General features: G+C 40.5%; 1 protein-coding gene across 1 annotated transcript in view; it reads left to right on the top strand.

The window, feature by feature from the left end:
• HMCN1 (hemicentin 1) overlaps positions 1–19722 on the top strand; it is a 372920-nt gene that overhangs the window by 184011 nt on the left and 169187 nt on the right. Inside the window, exons 32-37 of the mRNA XM_078393073.1 lie at positions 8654–8932; positions 10005–10286; positions 11269–11377; positions 14700–14869; positions 16379–16533; positions 18127–18250. Coding sequence (XP_078249199.1) covers positions 8654–8932; positions 10005–10286; positions 11269–11377; positions 14700–14869; positions 16379–16533; positions 18127–18250 — 1119 coding nt within the window. The remainder of the gene's footprint in view (positions 1–8653; positions 8933–10004; positions 10287–11268; positions 11378–14699; positions 14870–16378; positions 16534–18126; positions 18251–19722) is intronic.

Raw genomic sequence — 19722 nt, 5'->3', positions numbered from 1 at the left:
CCTTCGAGAATATATTATAATAATTCTTTGTATTGAACAAGTTTATCTCAGAAGGAATTGAAACAAGCTACATGGGGTTTTAATTCAGGAAAAGCAAAGCTTCACCTTATTTGTGTGGTTAACAGCAACATAAAAAGGATTTCCAGACAGAGTGTGAGCATAACCTGGTGAAAGAAGGCTGTGAGGAAAGAGCAGTCAAGATTTATGTCAGGGTTACAATTACTGTCTTATTTTGATGGAAACCAGGCAGTACAACTTGAGTCCCAAATAATAACTGAGAGAAGAGACTTATGATGGATTGCCAAAATGCTGAAGTGGAGGTCATTAGTGATTCGGCATGACGAGGCTTTCTTGGAATGGAGAGAGAGTAAAGACAGACAGAAGGCAGAAAAAAAATAATCTGAAGCAGAGAAAACTCTGTGTAATACAAAATGGCTTCAGAATAAAATAGAATTGAGGCTGTAGGTTTGGAAGGGGCAGTATATCCAGTTACTTTTTCCGGCCTCTTTAACCCAAATATAGACAGTCATTCAGAGAGTGGGTGTGTGACCCAGGGAAAAAAAATCTGGTTGGTTGGTTGGTTGGTTGGTTGGTTGGTTGGTTGGTTGGTTGGTTGGTTGGTTGGTTGGTTGGGATTGGTTGGGATTGGTTGGGGTTGGTTGGGGTTGGTTGGTTGGTTGGTTTGGATTGGTTGGTTGGTTGGTTGGTTGGTTGGTTGGTTGGTTGGTTGGTTGGTTGGTTGGTTGGTTGGTTGGTTGGTTGGTTGGTTGGTTGGTTGGTTGGTTGGTTGGTTGGTTGGTTGGTTGGTTGGTTGGTTGGATTGGATTGGATTGGATTGGATTGGATTGGATTGGATTGGATTGGATTGGATTGGATTGGATTGGATTGGATTGGAATTATTTTTATACTGCCCATCTGGCAGTCAAGGCCACTCTGGGCAGTTTACAACAAAGTAAGCAATAAAAGTAACATAGTGACAAGGATTAACAAGAGGCTAAATAAAATGTTAAAGATACAAAACAAGTAAGAGCAATAATACACAGTAAAAACATAATAAAATAAAATAAAATGGAAATATGGCAGTAGGTTAGATGTCAAACTATTGAGGCACTATTATATCATGTTGTTTTATGTTGTCTTATGTCTAACAGTAAAAGAAAAAGGGGGAGTTTGGCATAAGTACATGTTTTTTTGTAATCTATTTTGAAATCATTTCTGCTGCTAGATTTATATCTTTATACCTGTATTTTTAATTGAATTGAAAGGTTGTGTTGAAGCTAGTAAGCCCTCTTCATTCAACTGTTTGTGAGTATACACATTCGTAGTGCCTCTATGGTTGCACCAGACCTTTTGGGGGTAAACATAAAATTGTCTGCTCATATCATTTACCATACAAAGCAACATGTTTCCCAGAAACTGTGCTGCCCATGCAGATATGGCCAATATCAGAGTCCCCTAAATTGGCTTTAACCATTTTAAAAATGAATTCTTCATATATTATTGGCTAGGCTTTTTAAAAAAGCCAGTTATGGCCCTAATTTGCTGATGCTCTGCTCAGTTCATTTAGCATAAAACTTCATTTAGCGTAGAGAATGAGGTCCAAACTCGATATTACAAATAGCTCATCATTAGATTTTGGTACTCCACCTGTGTTCCAGAGGTATTCAGGCAGCCCCTTATAATTAAAATTGTAGTTGCAAATGAAGACTGTGTTTACATTGAAAGACCAATCTCAAAAACAAAACAAATGTCTTCATCTAAGGATGTAGTGTGTAGTCTGGCCTCTATTCTTACATCTTCTTTCTTGGTATTTTAAAATGGCGATACTCTGTATTTCCAGCTACTTTAGACTAAACAGTAGCTTCAAAATAAATGTTTTCTGTCTCTTTTCCTTGTTGGATTGTGTGTGTGTGTGTGTGTGTGTGTGTGTGTTTCTGTGTTCTCATCAAATTTCACTTGAACTCTCTTATTCTAAGTTTAGTTTCAATTTAGCTGTTGAGAGGCACAGACTTTTTAAATTAATATTTTCATTAATATTTTCATGTGTTTCACAAAGTGTTTGATCACATGGGGAAATAGATCACAATCTGGACCACTTATAGAGCAGTCTAGTGCAGTCTTTCCTTGGCAATCACATGATGCACAGGGAGAGGTCTTCAGCCTGACCCCAGCTTCTACTTTTTGGAACTGTCTGGAGTGATTCCCCTGTAGATGGAAGAGTCAATTGAAGGCAACGAGTCCCATTAAAGCAGCCCTTTCTGGTGTGATCAAATGCACACCTTTGCAGCTTCATATGGTACCCTTAGTGAAGAAATGCACACATGGTAGTATTGATGAGATAAAATTAACTAGGAAGTGAGAAAGTTGCCAGGAAATACATAAGATTAAAAAAGCAGCAGGAAAGTAAATCTACCTAATATAATTAGGGTAGTCTGACAAAGGTATAATTAAGGCATGTGTACACTGACTTTTTTTTGGAGCAGAATGATGTGGACTAAATAGGGTCACTTTGGGTTGAATAGAGTTGTGATATGCAATCTTTGCATCCAAATGGCATATTGGAGCTCAAACAATCCTATTTGGTCTAGCTTCTTCTGAAATCATGAAGTGTTTTAATTAATGAGTCACATTGAACATTTCCTCTGCTCATCAATGAAGGGGCAGAGGAAGTGAATTTTTTTAAGAAGACTCTGATAGACTGTCACCGGGGTGCTGCATCACTTAAAAAAAATGAAAAATAACATTTTATGTGGTTGGTCTAAAGGACCAGTCAAGAAACTGTCCACAGCCAAATCCATGGTGAAGTGCCAGATGATTGGAGGAGGGCTAATCCCGCTATTTGCAACAAGGAAGAACCTGGAAACTACAGACCAGTCCAGCCTGAAATCAATCTCATGGAAAATTCTGAAGCAGATTATAAAGTGGTCAATCTGCAAGCACCTTGAAACAATGTAGTAATAATTAGAAGCCAACACATATTTGTCAAGAATAAATCCTGCCAAACTAATCCAATCTCATTCTTTTGTTAACATCCCTGGTAGATGGTGGGAATGCTGTAGGTATATAAAATATCTTGACTTCAGCAAAGCTTTTGACAAAGTGCAAGCTAATTAGGTGTGAGCTGGATAGAACAACTATAAGGTGGCTACAAATTTGGTTACAGAATTGTACTTGTGTTCATCAATGGCTCTCAAACTGGGTTGAGGTAACAAGTGGGGTACCATAAGGCTCAGTCCCAAGCCCAGTGCTCTTCCATGTTTTATTAATGACTTGGATGAGGGGGGTGCAGAGAATGCTTATCAAATTTGTGGAGGACACGAAATTCGATGGAATAGCTAATAGCCTGGAAGACAGAAACAAATCTTCAAAAAGATCCTGATAGGCTTGAGCAGTGAGCTGGAAACAACAGAATGAACTTTCACAGGGATGTGCAAAGTTCTACACTTGTGGGGGGGACAAACACACAGTTGGGAGGATACTTGGCTCAGAAATACTACAAGCAAGAAGGCTCTTGCCATTGTTATAGATCACAAGCTGAGTATGAGTCAACAGTGTGATGTGGCTCAAAAAAAGACAAATGTTATTTTAGGATTCATTAACAGATGTATAGTCTCCCAATCCTATGTAGTACTACTTCCCCTCTATTTGGCACTGTTTAGGCCTAATCTTGAGTACTGTATCCATTTCTGGACACTGCACTTCAGGAAAGATGCCAACAAACAAGTTCAGAGGAGGGCAACAAGAATGATCAGGGATCTGGAAACCAAGCCTTATGAGGAAAGAATGGAAGAACTGGGCATTTTTAGCCTTGAGAAAGGAAAACTGAGGGGAGATATGATAGCACTTTTAAATACTTGAAAGATTGTCATACAAACGAGGGGCAGAATCTGTTCTTAATCATCCTAGAGTACAAGATACATAATAATGGGCTCAAGTTACAGGAAGCCAGATTTCAGTTGAATACCAGGGAAAACCTCTTAATTGTTAGAGCAGTACAACAATTGTGTCAATTACCTTGGGAGGTGGTAAGTGCTCCAACACTGGAGGCACTGAAGAGAAAATTAGAAAACCATCTCTCAGATATACTTTGATTCAGATTCCTGCATTGAATGGGGGGGGGGTGGGTTGGACTTGACGGCTTTATAGGCCCCTTCCAGTTCCATTATTTTACAATTCTATCACATATGCTTGAAATGGAGCCAGCCAGAGGGATCATGACAGGCGCTCATAAAAGTGCAGGCAGGACTGCTCTGGGGACAGTTTGGTTAGCTCTAGTGGCTATGTCATGTGATTGCTGGAAAAAAAGAGTGAACCAAACCATCCCTGCAGTGGACTGAACCATGGAACAAATCCCTGTATGATTTAATGCTCAACGTATGGATATGAGGGTACTTGCTGGGACAAAACCTTTTAAAATATAATTTTCCTTAAATATATAAAAATTACTTTGGTCTTGATCAGTCCAGTTTTTCTGTCTATTATAGGAAGATAATGAGCTTTGGATACAGCTTTTCATGAATAGAAAAGGTAATGTATGACTTGGCTCAATGTCAGGTCCCCCTTTGCCCAAATTTTCCTCTTTTGGTAGAAATAGCAGAACTCTCAGGTTCTTGTTCAAATTAGGTATGGTAGCGAGGCCAAGAGGATTGCTGGTTCAGATGCATCTTTCATAACGGATAGAAAAATGACAGTCTAAAGAGATCATACAGAGAAGAACTGGCAAAAATAACCAGGTTACCAGGCAATATTCTGTCATTAGTTTAAGCTCCCTTGAGTTGTGGTTTCTTCTTTTGCCTTTAAATATCTCTGAAGAGCCCTTTTAAATTATAATATCTTGGAAACTCCTGGCAGGTTTGGAACTTTATTTTGTTTGGCAGTGTAGGGCATTATGTTGGCCCATGTATATTGCCTCCATCTACAGTCAAACTCTGCTTCTTTAGCGCTTGCAGCATATGAGTGGCGGTGGCAATCACTCACTTGTCTTTTAAAGCATCTGCAAATGATCAGTTAACATGCATTATTGTTGGCCACAAAATTATATAAGCTGCTGCCTGCAGAGCAAATGGAATGGGTTTGGGTTTCAAGACATGTGGAAAAAGGTGAAGTATCCAAGTGATGCTCGTGGCTCTCAAAATCATGGGATGGGCAGTTAGGGCAAACCTCAACGTCCTCACTAACACATCTGAACACAGTTTTATTTTGTATTCAATGTATAGAGCAGAGAATGTGGAGGACTGATTAGGCGACTTCTTGTATTTTCATTGTCTTTTTGCCACCTTCTCTGGTTTATATCTCTCTCTCCCCCTCTGTGTGTGCATGTGTGCATGCGCGCACGCATTTGCATTCACACAAGCACATGCACATCCTTGTGCTGTCAAGTTGCCTCAGAGTTATGGTGATCATATGGTTTAATGGCTTCCAAAATTCTGCAAGACCTGAGCAGGGGCTTTAATGAAACCTGAATTTTCTTTGGGGTTATTAATTAGGATTTACTTACCTCAATGGGAGTGTAGCTGCACTAGTAGCAAGGAGCAAGCTGGTGTGGGCCGATTAGTGCAATCTAATGAAACCCAGTGTTTCGCACTGAATTTGCTCTTGCCAGTATTATGAAGTGGTTTAATAAGCCTCGGTTTTAGCAAACTCAAACCAGAAGGCTTGCTCTGGATCAGTTCCAATGATCACACATGCTGAAACTATCTGTACCAAAAAAGGGGAAGCCCCCAATAGGGGCTCAGAAAGGTTTGAATAGGACCAGTCTGGAGGTGCGTGGGTGTGCTCCAACAAAGATGTTATCTGATCACCATCTTCAGGAGCAGATCAGCCCATTCCTGCAGCGAAACAGATAGTGGGCTGAAAGCCCATGTAACCAGCCACTGAGTTCTCTTTTCTTTCCTCTTTTACCAATAATAAAATAAACCAAAATATGGCTGAAAGTGGAAAGCCCTTAAAATCTGACAATCACCATCGTTCCCTGCTTCCAGTTCCAAGGGGTTCCACAGGGGTCGACTATTTCCCCAATGTTGTTTAACATCTATATGAGGCCGCTGGGTGGGGTCATCAGGGGGTGTGGAGCATCATGTCATCAATATGCTGATGACACCCAGCTCTACATCTCCTTTTCACCAACTGCAGGTGATGCCGTCCTGTCCCTCCAGCGCTGCCTGGGGGCCATACTGCAATGGATGCAGGAGAACAGGCTAATTTTATTTTATTTATTTATTTATTTATTTATTTATTTATTTATTTATTTATTTATTTATTTATTTATTTATTTATTGTATTTATACCCCACCTATCTAGTCATTTCGACCACTCTAGGCGGCTAAGGCTGAACCCGGACAACATGGAAGTTCTGAGGGTGGGCGGCCCTGTGGATGGTGGCTTGGGAAACTCCCTCATGTTTGGGGGGGTGGCCCTAGCCGCGAAGAGTGGGGTCCATGGGTGTACATCTGGACCCGATGCTCACCATGGAAACGCAGGTGCTATTGGTAGTCCGCACCACCTTTTTCCACCTTTAGTGGATTGCCCGGCTGCGACCTTACCTAGACACGGGGGTGCTCACTACCTTAGTACATGCACTCGTAATCTCTAGATTAGACTACTGTAACACGCTCTACGTGGGGCTCCCTTTGAAGCTGATGCGGAAACTTCAGGTGGTGCAGAATGCGGCAGCCAGACTCCTTACTGGAGTGAGAAAATACCAACATATCTCTCCTACTCTGGCCATGCTGCACTGGCTGCCCATTCGTTTCTGCATTGACTTCAAAGTGTTAATGCTTACATATAAGGCCCTAAACGGTTTAGGACCCCGATGCTTGGCAGAACGCCTGCTCCCACCTAGATCTACTCGGATCACCTGCACGAGCCAGGAGGTGAGGCTGAGGAGCCTGACGCCGAGGGAGGCCCGGAAGGAAAGGACACGAAAGGACTCCTCGCCTCTGGAATAACCTTCCTCCAGTGATTCCTGCGGCCCCTACGCTGGGCACTTTTAAGAGTCAACTAAAAACATGGTTGTATGTTCAGGCCTTCCCTCCTGTCAATATTAAATTCTTTCTTTATTTTTTCTTTCATTTATTATTTTTTTATTATTGTATGTGTTATGGACTGTTTGTAAAATCCTTATGTTTTATCATATACACCTTACTGGAAGCCGCCCAGAGTGGTTGACCAGACTAGATGGGCGGGATATAAATCAAATAAATAAATAAAGGCTCCACAAAGCTTCTCCAGATCAAAAAGAACCCTCAAAACCTGAGTGGGGAGATAGGAAACTTTTAATGTATATTAAATTCAAGATTAATGCTGTGGGCTGAAAACATCATTACCATTTAGGCCTGTGTAGTTATGGAAGAAGTTTTCAGCCAACATGTACATATTGGTCTCTTACCAAAATAATATTTGGATTAAGGGCTGTTGAATAGTTTAAATTTGGGTGTATGGCATAGGTATTCCACCACCAAAAAAGGAAAGATTTAGAAAATCTAGGAAGCATAATAATAATAATAATAATGAAGCACATTTATTTATTTTATTTATTTATTTGATTTTTACCCCGCCCCTCTAGACCATGTCTATTCATAATCAGCTGAAACCATTAGCAAAAACAAGACCATAAAGAACCAGAAATGATGGTTAATAAACAAAATGAAACAATTGGAAACTAAAATACTGGTTAATTTTTTAAAATATTGCATACTTCAGTTTATCTGTTGAAAGAGTCTCTGGTTTAGATATTATCTGTTTAAGTATACATCAGTAAAATCATAGGAAGCAGCTTCATCTGGAGGTAAAGAGCAGTTGCCATCATATAATCAGTTTTGTTTCCCCATTAGGACCCAATTTACATCTACAGATAATAAAGTGAAACTCTTTTTAGATAGCATCACTCAAGAAGGCAGATGGTAGAAATCACATTATTATTAAATATTCTCTATTCACAGCATGTATAAAACTAGCATTTCTGGGAGATTCAGAAAGAATTTTGCCACATGATCTGCTATTTATGCAAACGAGTCTTTATCTAGTGTGTAATCCAGAGGTATTGGACTATAAATTTTATTGACAAAAGCTAACATGGCTGATGAGATGAGGAAAGGTGGAGTCCAGTATGTCTGGATAACACTAGGTTAAGGAAGTCCATGCAGGCTAACCCCAAGTTATGAGGGACAACAACAACAACAACAACAACAACAACAACAACAACAACAACAACAACAACAGCAGCAACAACAACAACAACAACAACAACAATTGTGTGTTGTCAAGTGAATTCCAACTTAGGGTGACTCTTTTTAGGGTTTCTTAGGTAGAGAACACACAGAAGTGATTTACCATTCCCTTCTTCTGGGGGCATTCTGGGACTGTGCAGCTTGACTATAACTATATAGGCTGCCTTTTCTCCCAGGAGGCACAATGTGGAATCAAACTTCCAACCTCTAGATGAGCAGCCAATTAAAGTACAGTTAAAATTTTTTTAAAATATTTTTCTTCACAACACTGCACACTATGTTTTATTTTGCTCTTTTGGTGGTATAACAAAAAATATCTCTACAGGGGACATTTTATAGTTCATGTTATAATCAGGCACTGGCTTTCTCTTCCATCTTTCCATCATAGATTACAGTGTGTTTCTCTTTTCCTTCCCTACAAACAGTCCCACCTGCAGTTAAAGGAGGAAATGTTACCATAGAAGTCTCAGCATTGCTGAACAGCATAATAAAGCTAGAGTGTGAGACAAGGGGAATCCCAGCTCCTACAATAACATGGTATAAAAATGGACACCCCATCACTTCCAGTACCCAAGCCCTTTACCTGGAAAGAGGGCAGTTCCTTCAGATTCCTCATGCTCAAGTCTCCGATTCTGCTAAATACACCTGTAAAGCAACTAACGTAGCTGGAACTGCCGAAAAGCTATTCCAAGTGGATGTTTATGGTAAGAGGAGATGAAGTGTAATGTATGATTTGTTTGGCTATTATCACTTCTTAAACAGGTGCAGTCAACAAATCTGGAAGCTGATATGGATACCCTAACTGCTTTTGGGCCTGACAAAAGGAAAATAGCTACTTTTTCACTTGAATATGTTCTTTGGTACCTTATTGCCACAGACTTTCATCTGGTACAGGTTGGAGACAAATAGTATGAGATACAGCAAAGGTGTGAGGCAAAGGAATGTTAAATTCCCCCCTCACATGCCTGCAATTTTCTTCTGAAACCATTTCACTCTTACCTTTTCATTCCTAGTTGGGATTACCTCAGGCCTTAGCAAATATCATTGAGAGAAAGTATGCATAGGGGTTCAACCACATCTCACATCTGCTTCTCAACCATATTGTGCTTTAAAACATCGCTTCCTGACTTTATATAAATCTGGGAAGAAACTTCAGGTTTGCCATTTTGATACCTAGATTGGCCATATCTAGTGACTGCCCTTGGTGACTACTTAAGGAAAATCTATAAAGAATAGCTCAAAATAATGCACCTGTTCGGCATTCTTCCCTTAAATAACAGTATTTTGCTAGTGGAGAAAAAGAAACATATTCTTTTTAAATTATTTCCCCTACATAATCCATTTTCAGCATTGCTGCCTTTAAGTACATTGATTTACATATGCTCTTGAACAGCTATAAACTTCTGCTCTTAAAAAAATGGATGCTTCCAGATGATGCACTCCTAGTGCTACCAGTTAAATTATGTTGCACACCTACTCATCTGTTCTTCCTTAGGGGAGTTGCTTTAGAAAGAATAATGGAAGAAAAAGTTGGGAAAACACAGAAAAATTACAATTTGGAATGCATGAGAATCTCCGAACTCCCTGCCCCCATAATTTTTTTTTATATGAAGGAGGACATCCGGAAGCACCAGGTTTCATGTTAAATTTGAATGTTGGACATTCAAGCATATTCCCTGTAGGCTGCATTATGTGGTGGGAGATCATATTTATACATTTCAATAATAATGTTTCTGGTTTCAAAAACTGTCTTTCTTCCTTTCTGTTTTCTTCCAGTCCCTCCAGTTATTGAGGGTGACTCTGAAACAATCCAGAACAAACAAGTGGTTGCTGGCAGTTCGCTGGTGTTGGAGTGTAATGCAGCTGGCAACCCACCTCCCCTATTGACTTGGCTAAAGGATGGAATTCCTGTGAAAGCCAGTGACAATCTCCACATTGTGTCTGGTGGAAGGAAGCTGGAAATCCTGAAAGCTGGAGAGACTGACCTTGGACAGTATGTATGTGTGGCCACCAGCATAGCAGGAGAAAAGGAAATCAAATATGATGTGGAAATCCTAGGTGGGTAAAAAGAGAGAATGTCAGCTGTTTTATTTAGTCTGTGTTAAAACATGTGTTCCCATTGTATAGAATCTTGAAGGCAAGGAATACAGTCGTGCCCCGCTTAATGATTGCCCTGCATTAGGAAGAATCCGCTTTATGACGATGTTTTTGTGATCGCAATTGCGATCGCAAAATGATGGTCTAAATGGGGGAATTTCACTTAGCGATGATCAGTTCCCTGCTTCGGGAACCGATTTTCGCTTTATGACGATAAAAAACAGCTGATCGTTGGGTTTTCAAAATGGCCACCGGGTGCTTAAAATGGCTCCCCGCTGTGCTTAGGGATGGATTCCTTGCTATACAGGTATCGAAAATGGCCGCCAAATGGAGGATCTTCACTGGACGGTGAGTTTTTAGCCCATTGGAACACATTGAACAGTTTGAATGCATTTCAGTGGGCTTTTAAATTTCGCTTTACGATGTTTTTGCTTAACAGCGATTTTCCTGGAATGGATTATCATCGTTAAGCAAGGCACCACTGTATAGGAAAGGTTGTTTTTTAATGCTAGCGGGGGGAGATAGACCCAAGACTACCTTAAATAAACAATTCCTGGCATTTTAATGTCAAATGCTGTCTTAGAATGTATCACTGGAATCACATCCATCTGCAGGCTTCTGGGATAGTGAAGCAGATTTGTCCACCCAAGTGTAAAAGGCGTATGTTGAGGCAGCTGACCAGGTGACAAGTAGCAGATTTGGGATTTAATGAAGTATTTAGTTTAAGGTTTTAAAGTTGTGGATCAAATCTATTTTGAAACTACTTCTGCATTTGCTTTTCAGCTTGTAAATACATTGATTATTACAGACATTGTTAAGTCCCACATTATTTCTTGTCTAAGGAAACCTCCCACCACTTAAAAAAGGGAGAAGCTCAAAAAGGTATTTCAAATGTTCATTTCCAATAAATTAGTGCATTCTGCTTTGCATTCTTTTTTTCCAGTCCCACCTAGTGTGGAAGGGGGAAATGATTCTTCAGACCACATTGTGATTCTCCACAGCCCCCTAGAGCTGGACTGCCCAGCGACAGGATCACCGCTGCCAAAAATCATGTAAGAGGCTATAGTCAAATAAATAAATAAATAGATATTGCCCAAGTTGCTCTCATATGAAATTTGGCATGAAGTGAATATTAAAAGTAGCAACATTCAATGACAGGCAAAAAAAGAGAGAGTGGTGGTATGGTGGGTGATAGCACTTTTATTATTGTTCTGCTGCTGCTTCTCCTGGGGGTGCCTCTTTTCTTTTGTGGTTAGTGGTAGAAATGCAGTGGTCGAATTGCAGTGTTAACCCAATTACTTTGTTTAGAGTGGGCTGGCTAGTTAAAAATAATAATTTCAAGAGGCAAGCCGTCTTGTACTACAAGCATCTGATGTGGTGACACATAAAAACCTGTCAGTTTTTAATGCACTTCAGGACTCTTTGCTGCTTTAGATCTATGTTGGATGATGAAAGCTTCAATTAACCCTAAGTGGGTTGTGTTTTGTATTGGTTATTCAGCTACATATATTTTTCTAGATGTAAGAAAAGGGGTTCTGTAGGTTTTCTGCCTCTACCTTTAAAATAATGGTGTGTTCCCTTTCCCAGCCCCCCTTTAGGTGGTGAGGTTAGCTCAGTGGGTAGTCATCTGTCTGTGAAGCCAGAGACTGGGAGTTCAATTCCCTTCTGTGTATTAAAAAACCCCAGCCTGTGTGGCCTTGTACAAGCTGTACAGTGCCAGAGTCTTCCCAGAAGAAGGGAATGGTAAACCACTTCTGTATGTTTCTACCTAGGAAACCTTTGAGTACTCTCTACTTAGAAAACCCTGAAAAGGGTTGTTATTAGCCAGAATTGACTTGGTGGTACACGTCATTATTTAAAAGGAGATAAGTTCACAGGTAGCTCATGGACCAAAGTGCAGTATATTAAAATATTAGAGTGGGGCACCCCCTTGATCAGTCTTTCAGCTGCTACTCTCTGTCTTTGTCCTCTCAGAGGGAAATATATACTAAGGAAAAACTAGTTTTGCCTCTCACCATGAGACAAGGCTCTGTGGAGCCTCTGATCAAACACCTGATATTAGGAGGAAGCTGTGGTGTGGGTGCAGTTCATCTTTTCTTCCAGTTCTAGTTTCCACTCACCATTTTCCTCCCTCCCCTCTTTCAGTTTTCTTCCAATTCCTTTCTTTTTCTTTGTTTCCACTTTTTTATGATGGGATACTTCCCCATACTTTCTTACCTAACCAAGACAGAACTTGGTTGCTTGAGAAATAAGAGCTGGTTATGCCAAGCGAGGACCAAGCTGGCTCTTCCAGTGATGTCATCCAGGTTTACAACTGGGAAACATTTTGTTTAATGCAAGGTGCCTGAAATCAGTACTATGGAAAAGAAAGTGGAAAACATGCGTGATCTGGAACCTAAGGCCTATAATATATCATGTAGTACTGCACTCTGTTTTCCAGACAAAGGGAGATGAACAGGCTCCTTCTAATTATAGTATAGGTGTGCAGAAAAGACTTTTTGAAATCGTCTTCCCCATATATAGACAGAGGAATTGTGGGGACATTTCAAATCTCTTTGGAGAAGTAATTTTCCAGCAATTTCTCAGAGTTGGGACTATCTGGCTGTAACATAACTTTGCTCTTTTTTCCTCTAATGATTTTTTTCCTGCACTGCCACTCCATGTGAAAACAACAATAACTTGGCTGGCAATCTGGCCCACATTGCACTTCCTCCACAGTGCCCTATACATTGTGAAATTTTAGGGATTTGTGGTGGTGATAGCAAGGAGGCAGCAACATGGGGGGGAAGGATAGAGAACTTTTGGAAATAATTTTGCAAAATAGAATCTATTTCTAGAGGAATAAGAGGGAGATCACCATGCATGGACAGTTAAGGAAACTGACAGGGGAAAAAAAGAGATTCATTGAAATGAGGTGCTGGAGGAGAGCTTTAGAATTGACTTGATGGCAGATAAGAACAACAAGAGTAAGAAAAAAATCAGAATGATTCACTACAATAAAATAAAATAAGTCTTCTGAGAAACTTTGGCCTAGCACTAGTTCCTCACTCTTCCCATGGCTTCCCAATGTAACATCTTGTGGCATCATTGTAGATACATTTTGTCCCTACTGCAGATACTTGTTACAGCTATAAGCTCTGTACCTGGTACGTCAGTGTTGAGTCTAATTCCAGGAAAAAGGTTTATCTTCTAGTTTTTTTTTCAATTTCTTTTAAAATATTTTTATTGTAATTGTCTAAAAGCAGTAAAACATAAAACCTTTCCCCATAAATCATAATTCAAATCCAATCATAATATATACATGGATGCTTTGTTCGTGCCACTGTGGATATAAAATATTCACATCCACCTAAACATACTTGCCTCTGATTGTTGCAATCAAGTGTTGGTGCACACCCATGAGTTCCTCCAGCCCTTTCTTGAAACATCTCAACAACAGTGAGAGCTTCTTGGTGTGAATGCATAACGTAATCTTGCTTTCAGAAAGATGTGTAATGCTGTAACCACTGAAATGTTCTTTAGGATCTTTCATGATCACATATCAAAGGGAAATGCCAAGGTTGTGATCCCTAGTGTGGAGTACAGGCATGACATTGGTCTTACCTGACCCTTGAAGTTTGTATACTTCCAGATACTTCTATTTGTGGAAAAAAAAATATCTCCGAAGAAATTGGGGGTGGGGTGGGGATTTTAAAAAATAAATCCCAAATAGATATGCTGGCACAAACAGGCTGCCTGGCAGCAGGAAAAAAATCTAGAAATGGGGAAAGCCTGAAAAAATCAAAGAAAAAAAAAAACAAAAAAAAGGAAAGGATCCAAGATGGAAGTATAGCTGGTAGGCAAGCAGACAGCAGGCCACGGGCAGCAATCCAAAGTAGAGGGCACTGAGAGCTCGGCATGTGATGATTCTACAAAGAGCAACTGAAACAAGCAGTATTCCTTCTCACAGGGTTCTAGGCCCTTTTACAGAGTCAAAATTCCACTGGATGTTCTGATTGGCTGCTCACTGCCCTGGAAGTGCTGTGGGATGGAAAATACCTCAGGCCATTTGATGGCAGACAATGGGTGAAAGGGCACCATAAGGTTACATGAAAGAAGTCAGAGAAAAAAAACCTACAATTTTTTTGTGTATCCCTTTTTTATAAACACAAAATCTTCTTCCCACTCTCATGGGACTGGAGTAGATTACCATGTTACTTCCTGCATCTGAAGACAATGCTGAAGCCTGAGCACACAGTCCAAGGTGTTTCAGTAAACCAGGTCTCAGACTCCGAGTCTCCATTTCTGCAATTTCTTAGAAGAGAAATGTATTATCAGATGTAACCCCAGCTTATATGAATGTGTTATTTTGACAATCTACTTTCCATTTCCTAGGTGGTTTAAAAATGGCCTGCCTATTGAAGGGGGAGTTGGATACAAGTTCTTACTAAATGGACACAGACTTGTCATCTCACGAGCTGAAGTATCAGACACTGGTCATTACCAGTGTGTAGCAACAAACAAGGCGGGCGAAAACAAAAAGGAATTTGAAGTTACTGTGCATGGTGTGTTATATTTCCATAAAAGAAAATGGGTGGCTGTGTGGGGTGGCTTCTCTCTCTCCCCTTCTCCATCTGTCCATATATTTTTCATCCATTTCTAATCAATGTCTCTTAAATATGTTGTGGCTTTTTACTTAATATACTGGAACAGAATTTTATTATTTTAATTACCCAGAATTTACCAAGTAAATTCTGCTGCACCATTTTTTGCTGCTGAATTTGTTTGCCAAATCATTGCTCTGAATATTTTCAGTCTTTTTTTTTTCCAGAGGAACTTCTACTGTTGGTTCCTAGAAGTGGCAATTCTTTGAAAAACTGTCTGATTCTAACCCTGCAAGCTCTCTTAGTTTGCAGATTAGTTTCGTTTGTTTCATAATTGGTCATCAGGAGCTAAGCACTGACTTAATATGCATTTGGATTGCTGAGATATTGGAGGGGATTGTATGACTGACACACTGTTGTGCTTTGTTTTGATGATGCACCTGATTTCATCCCACAAGAGACATGAAGACTGCCTCTGGAGTGGAGAATGTATGAACATTAGTTCCCATCAGCCCTAGCCAGGATAGCCAGTGATGCAGGATGTCAGCTGATGCAGTTCAAACAACATGTGGAGGTCCACATATTTCTAGTCCATCCTTTACCACTTCTTCCTGCAATGTGGAGTGCAACATAGCTGTACTTGAATGTTATGAAACTGCACGTTTCCCCATCAGTAGCAGTCAATAACATGGAGCCATAGCAGGGAAACACACTGTTTTGATATTGTAGCATGGATTTTGTCCGAGATCATATGGCATTTCAGGAGATGGACTTAAACCCATAGGTCAAAATTCTAATTTTTGGTGTTACTGTGAACATGACAGCAGTCATGCAAGCAGTTGTACAACTGCACATGCAATCAGTTGTGTGATCATTGCATGATTGCCCTTCTGCAATCTGTGATCCCAATGGAATTCTGACTACTTCTGTCATTGTTGGCAGTGAAATTAAGTAATAGACTATTGCGTTACAGTTGACATTTTCAGTGGCACCTTCATGATTAATGTATTATTTTGTTTGACCAAATAATGTAATCATGAACAAAGATTATTTTGTATTCACAAAGGCTTTCACGTCCAGGATCTAATGGTTATTGTGGGTTTTTCGGGCTCTTTGGCCGTGTTCTGAAGTTTGATCTTCCTAATGTTTCACCAGTCACTGTGGCTGGCATCTTCAGAGGACAGCACTCTGTCCTCTGAAGATGCCGGCCACAGAGACTGGTGAAACATTAGGAAGAACAAACTTCAGAACACGGCCAAAGAGCCCGAAAAACCCACAACAACCAACAGAGATTATTTTCATCGACAACTATGCTGTCTATGTGGTTCACAAGAAATCTTTGTGGTCCTTGCATTAGGAGAGGTGAGATTGAAAGGAAATGGAATAAAATGAATTATTAATTTGAATGTTTTGTGGGACAGTATTTTATTTCTACAAGCTCTGCATAAAATTCTCTGTTGATTTTTATAGTGCCTCCAACAATCAAGTCAACTGGACCACCTGAGAGATCTGTGGTGATGCACAAACCACTAACCTTGCAGTGCATAGCCAATGGTATACCCATCCCATCTATTACATGGTTGAAAGACAGCCAGCCCATAAACACAGCTAGAGAAAATATTGGGGTAAGTACTGAGATTTCAATGGGCCACATTTTAAAATATGCATTCCTCTTGCTGTGTTGATTGTAGGGAACCAAACATATGGAAGAGGTACAATGATGAAACAGACTTCTAGTGGCAGAAACCATTGTGTTACATGCTTTCAAGTTACATGGAACTTTGCAGGAGAATAGTGGAATCAAATTTTCCCTTCCCTTCATTTAGAAGATCAGCATAGACATTGTTGCATAGTGAGTTGGGCAACTCAGTGCACAATAAATAACTTTTTTCCTTTCTTTTCTCTTTCTTTAGATTCTAGTGCTATGTCACTTGGATGTCATGGCAATTTCGCAGCATATCATTTACCTGTTGTTTTTTGTTAATTTGTAATTGGTTAATTGGTTAATTTAATTTAATGCACCTGATTTTGTCACATTTGTTCTTATTTTTGTTATTGTCTGTGAACTGCCCAGAGTGACCATTTGTCAGACAGGCAGTATAAAAATGAAATATATATATATATATTCCTGTTTTCCCCACTCCCCATGGAGGGGGAGGCAAGAGCAGAGGCAGTGATCTGAAGGCAAGAATGAGCTAAAGAGGTTCACTTTGAGGTGCAGTGTAGTTTCCTGTCCTGAAACTGCCCAATCCTTGCTTGTGAATGCAAGGACCATTCTTAATGTCAGGCTGCACTTTCAAGTAACCCTTTAGCCTGATTCAGCCCAGAATAACTTCACTGTCTAGTTGCACACACAGTCTTTCTTTTTAGTCTTTATCCCTCCTACTCTGCCATGAGGCTTTCAGAAAGCATGCACTGGTGCCAACAGAGGATTTTAATAACTAATTGTAGCATGGGAGCGGGGACTAAAATAAACTTTGATTGTTTCTATGGAGGCCCAAAGGGCTCATCCTCTCCTCCCCCAATGCTGCAACTTCCTTCTTTAAAAAAGCAACCCTCCCCTGTTGCAGTGAGGTTTTTAAAAATACCCCCTTGGCATTAATGGAAGCTTTTAAAAATCTGGATTGTAGCAGGGGAGGGGCTGTGTGCAAGAGAAACAGAAAGAGAGGCAACAAGTAAGGTCTGGAAAGTAATGTTAGGGAAAGGATATCAGTGGAAGGATGTCCCCACCTATGCTGGTCGTGGACCTGTCAGCATGCAAACTCTGACTTGCTTCTCCAGAGACCATTTAACCTTTGGGTTGAATAAGGTTCTCAACTCTGATCCATAGTTATAAGCCTGAGACAGGAGCTGAAATTTAAAGATTGGGAAACAACTACGTATATATTCACAACAATCCAAGATTTATTTTAAAGATTTTTCTTAAAGATTTAAAGATACCTGATTATGTAGCTCAAACAACGCATGGAAATGAAGTACATTTATTCATTGTACCAGTTTTACCCTAACTGGTAAAGCGATTTTTAATAATAGCATTTTTGGGGGGTTTGAGCCAAAATTTGAAACAGTAACTATGCATAAATATTTTGTAGGCTGCAGAAAAAAAACCTACCTTTTCATAAATTATTCTGTTGGAAAGCTGAGTGGCTATATCCCTCCTTTCAAACGTGCCTTGCTTTTCCCCCTCTCTTTCTTTTAAAAATCTGGTTCTGGAGCAGCTGGAATCTTCAGGACGCATTCTGCAGTTGGCCAAGGTCCTCATGGAAGATGCTGGCAGATATACCTGTGTAGCAACAAATGCAGCTGGGGAAGCCCAAGAGCATATCCAGCTCCATGTGTATGGTAATACGCTTTCCTGATTCTAACTGGTAGCTTCTTGTAGCCCATCAGTTGTGCTAATCACATGCATACATGTGCCCTTTTCCTTGTACAATTCTTACTGTTTGGCCAACATTTCATATATTTGTTTTACCATTTAATATCTCCAGTATGTTTTGAGTGACATGGAGATGATCCATGACCAATGAATTTCCCCAGGAATTTTTGATGAACCACAAATTGATTTGTCTGCTTGTTGGGTTTTTTTTTTTTTTTTAGATAGCCTGTCAAAGGATGAGCCCTCTGCTCCCCATCCCTTCCCACTGCCCCCTTTTGCCTTCTTACCATGGCCTGACGGTGGCCGCAGCAGTGGCACTGGAATGGAAGCTGTGGTTCCAGCAGGCAAGCCTGCTCTCTCTGTCTCTACGGGTGCCGACCAGCCAAGCCCATAGGCAGCCGGGCAGAATCATGCCATTAATCTCTCTCTGCTTCTGTGGGCACCAACAGAGGCAGAAAAATCAGGCTGGCCCACTGGCACAGTTCCGGATGGCTAGCCTGCTCTCTCTGTCTATGGAACTGGCCTGTAGGAAGAGAGAGCAGGCTAGCCGGGCAGAACTGTGCCAGCACAGTCTCTCTGCCACTAGAGGTGCCAATCAGTTGATTGGTGCTCTCAGAAAAAAAAATAAGGCTAGCCCTCCAGAACGGTGGTTTCCTTTCTAGCAGTGGTGACAGGACAAGGTAGGAAGGCAACGGGTGGCAGTGGGAAGGGGGCAGGTCATGGACTGTGTGGGTAGAGAGAGCGAGCGCCTGCCGAACAGCTGTTCGGTGGGCCCATAGGCAGAGAGAGCAAACTAGGCTCCTTGAACAGCTGTTCCAGCAGCCTAGCTTGCTCTTTGGGCCCAGGCCCAACAAAGGGACGAAGAAAAGAGGTAAATATTCATTATTTTATATTTATCAGAGCCTCCAGAATTGACAAATACAAAGTGATGAGTATTACATGAAGCAGAGATTTCTGATGAATATTGCAATTTGTTTCTTTATTCATCCCCATATCTAAGACAGAACCTTTCATCTTTGTCACTTCTGTGAGCATTAGCTTTGAAGCTGAGTCTCCAGTATTGTGAAAAATTGGGTTGCTGTGAATCTGGGGATTTAGAGAGAATTTTGAGAATTTATGTTTATTTGATTGATACAAGCATCTTTTGGATGGTTGCAGATGTATTAGAAGGCCATCACATAAGAGGAGGGGCAGCATGTTTTAGCTTAATCCCTGTGTTCTTTTGGACTAGGACTATCTGAGTTCATTTCCCTTATATTATATGGTTCTCAGAATGATTTTTGTGACTAGAGCTAGCAGCTGCCATATCTGTAGCTGTACTAATACTCCTTGGGAGCTTGTTGGTGCGAACTTGAGAACAGGGTTCATGAGCAAAGTAGAGTGTCCTGGAAGAGTAATGAGGTAGAATGCTCTAAGGATGAAGAATACCAAGTGGTGA

Source organism: Pogona vitticeps, chromosome 4, assembly GCF_051106095.1.
Source record: "Pogona vitticeps strain Pit_001003342236 chromosome 4, PviZW2.1, whole genome shotgun sequence".
NCBI lineage: Eukaryota > Metazoa > Chordata > Lepidosauria > Squamata > Agamidae > Pogona > Pogona vitticeps.
Note: the sequence above shows the minus strand (reverse complement) of the source record. Positions and strands in the feature narration are given on the sequence as shown.